The 6,000-nt window shown below is 50.7% G+C and overlaps 1 protein-coding gene across 1 annotated transcript in view; it reads left to right on the top strand.

The window, feature by feature from the left end:
• Window positions 1–484: 484 nt before the first annotated feature.
• LDLRAD4 (low density lipoprotein receptor class A domain containing 4) overlaps window positions 485–6,000 on the top strand; it is a 610,108-nt gene continuing 604,592 nt past the window's right edge. Inside the window, exons 1-3 of the mRNA XM_023724825.1 lie at window positions 485–867; window positions 964–1,052; window positions 1,136–1,263. Of these exons, the coding sequence (XP_023580593.1) occupies window positions 485–867; window positions 964–1,052; window positions 1,136–1,263 (600 nt within the window). The remainder of the gene's footprint in view (window positions 868–963; window positions 1,053–1,135; window positions 1,264–6,000) is intronic.

Genomic DNA, 6,000 nt, shown 5'->3' with positions numbered 1-6,000 from the left:
TTCGAAGCAGGCTGGAGCCGCCGGTCCCGCGCTCCCTGCGCCTCGGTTACACGCCCGCACCCGCAGGGACCGCTGCGAGCCGGGGAGGAGTCGCCGCAGCCAGTCCCTGGGAGAGTGGGGGGGCGGGCTCCGGCAGAGGGAGGCCTTGCTCTTAAAGGGACCGGGCCGCTCTCGCGTTCGTGTGGCGGCGCCGTCGGACCCCGGCCTCCGGGCGACCCTTGCACACGCCTCGCCCAGCCGTCGGCTGGTAGGGTGGGTCTTCAGCTCCGCTCCCGAGGGGGGCCGCAGGTGAGTGCGGCCGGGACCCCACCAGCCCGCCGGAGCCGGACCCTCGGCGTCCGGTAGTAGTCACGACGTCCGGCTTTGAGTTCGGCCGCGGCGTTTGGGGAGGGGGCAGACGGAGACTCGAGTACAGGACGCTCCGGGAACTGGACGTCCGGGAGCCGCGCCGCCTGGGGCAGCGGCATTCGGGCGGCCGAACCCGATGTCTGTCCGGCCGTCTGCCCCGGGGTATGGCCCTGAACCCCGGGACTGCCACACCGCGGGCGCTGCACGTGCGCCCCGTTCTGTCGTTGTGCCAAAAGTCAGTCCCGACCCCAGCCCCACTGCCCCTTTCCCTCGCCCGGGAGCGTTGAGGCGGGAGCATCACGCCGTCTCAGGGGGAATTCGGCACCGCCCAGGCAGGAGGGGCGCGCGGGCCGGACTGGTACCCCATTTCCGAAGGCGGTGGGACACTGGCGGGGAAGTGTTGCGCACAGAAGGGAGGGATGGGAGAGCCGTGCGAGGAGCCCCGGGCACCGTGTGCTCCCCCGGTCTCCGGTTCCTGTGTACGTTCCCCGGCCCCCGGGTGCGCCCCTGTTTCCTTGCGTACGTCTCCAGACCCTAGGCTCCGTGTGCGTCCCCCGATCCCTGGGTGCGCCTGCGGCCTCCGGCCCCGTCGGCGCCCGCCGTCTCACCTGGCAGTCCCCCGCCGGCCCGCTGCATTGACGTAGGAGCGCGACAGCCAGCGGGCTCTGCATTGGCTGCAAAGGCGATTGTCGCGGCTCGGCTGGGTTGCGCTTGGGCTGTGTCTTGCGGGACCGCGGAGGAAGCTGGCGTGCTGTTGAGTCTTTGACCCTCACCGTGGGATAAACAGGAAGCAAGGAGCACCCGGCCCAGTCCTTGCACTTTTCTTTGTTTGGGTCCCGCCCTGGACAGCGGAGCTGCTTTTGCTTGGTATCCGGGCAGTCGTCTGCAACGTCTGCGGCTGGGGAGGCTGCTTCCGTAAGTACAATGTGCGAGACAGGGAGCTCTGTCCTGCCTAATGTGGTATGGTGGCGGAAAGGGCATTTGCTCGTTTTTAAACTTTTTTCTTTTTAATTGGAAAAGGAGGAGGCTTTCTTATGAGGCAGAGCTTTTGCATGGGGAGAGGTTTTCGGAGGATGAAAGGAACGTGTGCTGGGGGCAGGGCGGGGACGCGTGGAGAAGGCACGCTTCGGCGTCGTCCTGTCTCCCGGGTTACCGAACAGGGCACCTCGCGGAGGGATGGCCGGGTGAGGGCGGCGAGAAAGTCGTTAAAGCAAGCAGGTTACCCAGCCTTTGCGATGATTGCGGAGTGGCATTGACACATAAACTAGCTTAACTTTTGTTTTCCCCAAAGAGTCTTTTAATAGCTAGAATTGGATAATTTTGATTTTGCTCTTTTTCTCGTCCTGTGTTCTGTCTAGTCCTTTCTCTTTCTCTCCTCTTTCTAATTATTTTTGGCATCTTCCCATTCCTGGACCCTTCACTTATGGCTGAGTGCTCCTGTTTAAAGGCTAGCTGCGATTTTGGTAAATATTTATCAGTGACCTACTATGTGCTAGGCATTGTGGGATGCAGATGAGATTATCAGGTTACCTAAAGCCGAGATGAGTAGAGATGTGAGCAGTGTTGGCTCTGATATATGGCCGTGGCTGTCATGGAGGCTGGCTCATTCCTCCAGGGTAGTGCTGGGGACTTTCTTTAAAATGGCCTTTTCCACTAGTGGGCTATGGGAGGGACAATGTTCTCCAGTCCTGCCTCTCCCATCTGTAGGCCTGAGGTCTGCATGACAGTCTGCCCCAGGAGACTCTGGCCTGGAGTCCTGGTCTGCACTTCCTGTAAGAGCACTTTGTCTTTTCTAGTCTTCACATGGACCTCACCGTTATCCTGGAAATCTGCCTGCGTACTCTGCACATTTCTCTTGGAATATATTCTTTGTGTTCAGTAAAGATTATAATGTCAAATTTGAGTCATTACATAGATAAACAAGTAACTCTAAATATTTCCCATGGGCATTTATTGAATTATAATATTTGGCTTCCTATCAGCCCTTGAAATGTCATTTGATGGCCCTTGCAAGGCAGTGCTTTTTAAAACATGAGAGTAAATTCTTTGTGATCTTTGAAACCTTAATTCTTTTAAGAGCTTCACTTTGCTATTGACATTGAGCACACTGTTAGGAATTAAGGCCAAGACGGTAAATGCCAGTAAGGGATTTGCTATAACGGAATTGTAGCTATCTTCCTCCCTTGTTTTAAAAGACCTCTCTAATTTCTTAACATTTTGCTATTACTCTTGGAAGAACGTGCCGTTGTTGGCCATGGTTCTTGTTTGTGTAGGTTTGTATTTATGTTGGAGAAGACTGTTCCCAGCAGGTTTTCAGGGCTGTCTCTGGAATTCTCTCTGGGGCTTGGTTTGCATGACCACAATCCTGCAGTGGAACCCAGCCAATGCCAGCTGCTTATTAAAGGGTTTTGTGCCAATTTGTTGGCACATCATTTGTGATGCAGCAGTCCTCTCCCCACCCCCACCAGACTATATACATACATAGACAAATATTTATTTTCCCCAACTGCTGACAGTGTTCTAAGAATAGTTTTCTTGCTTGGCGTGTTGAGAGCAAGGACCCGTCTGCAGCAGTGTTTACAATTTCTGACCTAGCTGCAGTCTTGGTTGACTTAGCAGCAGCCTGGCAGAGCTACCCTTGCAGCTAGTGGGACGCTGTCTGGTTTTTTATCTGACTGAACCACTGAAGGGTGACTTCCCAGCCTGGAGAGGAAACGTAGAACAAGTGGTGAGAGTGACTTTGCTTCCTGTGGGTCATTTCTGGTGGGTTGTCCTGAGCCCTTGTCTTGATCCCTTTGCATTACCAAGCATGCAGCTGTGGTCAGTGTTGAGGAGGTGATTGCTGTGTGCCATCATGTAAAACCGAACAACCTCAGGGCTCAGGGCAGGCAGGGTGATCTGTAATTGTAGACTGGACTTCTGGAGAGCCCTTGCCCTGTTTCTTCTCATCTTTCTTCTGAAATGAGGCTTTATTGAGTGTCTATGATGTTTCTATCCTTTTGGGAGACAGTTAATAGAGAAGAATGAACACTCAAGAAGGGATACTGTGAAAGAAGGGCATTCCATTTTTAATCTGGAAAATTTTTAGAAAAATTTCACGTAATTTATATATAAAACCAAACCAAACCCCTTGCCATCGAGTTGATTCTGAGTCATAGCGACCCTGTAGGACAGAGTACAGCTGCCCCATAGGGTTTCCAAGGAGCGGCTGGTGGATTCAAACTGCTGACCTTTAGTTAGCAGCTGAGCTCTTAACTACTGTGTGGATATTAAATGTGAACAGTGGCAAAATTGCTGTGTAGTTCTAGGTTACTCCTCCCTCCCTCCCTTCCTTCCTTTTCTGGTCTCAGAAAAATCTTTTGGAAGCCACTATTTTCTGATGTCTAAAATCAGAGTGACTTTCTGCCTACATGGGCTCTGTTAGTCTAGAATTACATCTTGACCTATATTATGGGTGTGCATGGTTGAATCTTAAGTTTTAAAATAGGATTTAAAGGTTCTGCATACTATTTGAAAATTTAGGCCACCAGACCTGCCTCGTTTTAGGGAGATTTTTTTTTTGTGGCATTGTTCACTTCATTGTCAGGCGACTGAAGGAAACAAGCAAGCACCTGCACTATTAATTGCCATAAAAGTATAGGGTTCATAGTTCCAATTAGTATTATTTTTTACTCTAGCACAGGAGGACTTGAAAATAATGTTTGTGTTGTCACGTATTCATGTTATTTGAGTATGGATTGCTTTTCTTTGGATTCCCACTAAAAATGGGGGTTTGGCCTTTTAAGCTGGTTTTGTGAGGACTTTTCTTTCCACCAAGCTTGTTTTCCAGAGAGGTCTTGGAAATTACCAAGAACATAGCTATAATTTCTCCCTTGATTGGCAGCTGAGAGCTTTCCTGGACAAAAATAAGGCTGTACTGTGCCAAATGGTTGACTTTTCTAGAATAAAAACTCTAAAGGGTATGCAGAAAGTCCTCTGGTTAATATATTGGCATTCCCAGAACCCACTAAAGCCCCGGCAGCCGGCCAGACACCACTTAATGAGGATGCAGAGTGTCTGGCACAAATCCCCCGAGAGCAGAAGAGGGTGGGGATCGGCAGGCCCATACCCTTTATTAATTTTTAATGACTATAGTTTTGTTTTGCAGATTTTGCTCTGTACCCCCTCCCCACTGACCCCTGCAATGCCACCCCCATTCATTTATTTACTCATTTACTTTGCAGTGAAAAAGTGTTGAGACTTTCAAGGTTAAGAATCCTGCTGAGGGATCATTTCTGTTTGCAGGGGCTCTTTTTTTGTTGTTGCTTTTCTTTTTTCTTTTTGTTTTTATCTTTTCTTTTTTTTGAAGAGGAAGATAGAAAAGGAAATAACTTTTTTTATGATGCTTTATTGTCTGCTGGAAAAAGAAAAGTGTTTAAGAAACTTCCAAGTTTATCAGACGGTTTATATGACAGTGCAAGTTGGTTCTTGCCAAGCTCCAGACAGATTGTTAATGTTACATGACAGGGATAAATAAATGACTGCTGTCTGCAACACGCTTGCACTGCACACGCCACTTCAGCCTGTGGGCTGCTGCTGAGGGGGTGGGCCCTGTTGTATATGCAGCTGCACTACTGCCTCCCTCTCGTTGCCTGGAATTCGATGACTTGATTCGGAAATGAAAAGGGTGTGTCTCTCGCTTTTATTTTTGGCTGTGCTGCAGGCCGTAGAAGGCACACAGCAGCTTTGTATTCTTATTTTGTTGGGCTGCCCCTGCTTCTCACCCCTTTCCCCCTCTGTCATTCACGCCCACATTCTTCTCCCCTCCTATTCCATACTAGGTGATACAGCACCTATTCTGCTTCCCAGGAGACCTATTTTGGATGAAACTAAACTTTGTTCCTGGCTGCTCAGGGGCTAGGGTTTCTGGAAGCTATATTTCCAGCTGTTTACTGTTGTGCTCTTTCTGCAGGTGCGGACACAGAGAACAAATTGTCTGAGATAAGTGTGTGCACCCGGGAGGTGGCTGGGCACTCTTTGGCCCAAGGTACTTTCATCTCTGGCACTTTGGAGGCTCAGTGGTCACAGTGACAGGTGCAGTGAACTAAATGGCCTTACTTTAGTTGTTGGTGGACACGTTGCTCATGTTTCAGAGCCACCTTCTAAGCACGCATGGCAGAGGGACTTGCTCTTCTTCCTGCAGGCAGGATCCAGGACCTGGGCATCAGAGTGATATGAGCTCTGGGAGTAAGCAGTCTAAACAGGTTGGTTTGTGATCATCTGCCTGGACACTGGGTGGACCTGGCCTTTCTCTTCAGAGTAAGGCTGCTCCATCCCATCTCATGCCTGTATGCAGGTGTGGCCAGGATCTTTGTGGTGGCAGCTGAGCGTCCCTCCCATGTGGTGTGCATTGCTTGCGGTGTGTGTGGCAACAGGGCTGCAGCCCTGCACAGTCAGGCCAGGAATCCCCCTAGTAAAATCTCACTTTCCCACAGTAAGTGGTAGAGAGCCTGCAAACGGCCACTAGGCTCTTTCTGAGTGGTTCCAGGAGCCGTGGGTGGCGGTAACCTCTGGCTGCATCCACCTCAACCCAAGCACGCAATTCCAAACGCTTCACAGACTTCCTGTGCACCAGGCTCTGTTGTTAGTGCATAAATGAGCTCATTTCATCCT

The sequence above is a fragment of the Trichechus manatus genome, unplaced genomic scaffold (genome assembly GCF_000243295.1).
Source record: "Trichechus manatus latirostris isolate Lorelei unplaced genomic scaffold, TriManLat1.0 scaffold00262, whole genome shotgun sequence".
Taxonomy (NCBI): domain Eukaryota; kingdom Metazoa; phylum Chordata; class Mammalia; order Sirenia; family Trichechidae; genus Trichechus; species Trichechus manatus.
Note: the sequence above shows the minus strand (reverse complement) of the source record. Positions and strands in the feature narration are given on the sequence as shown.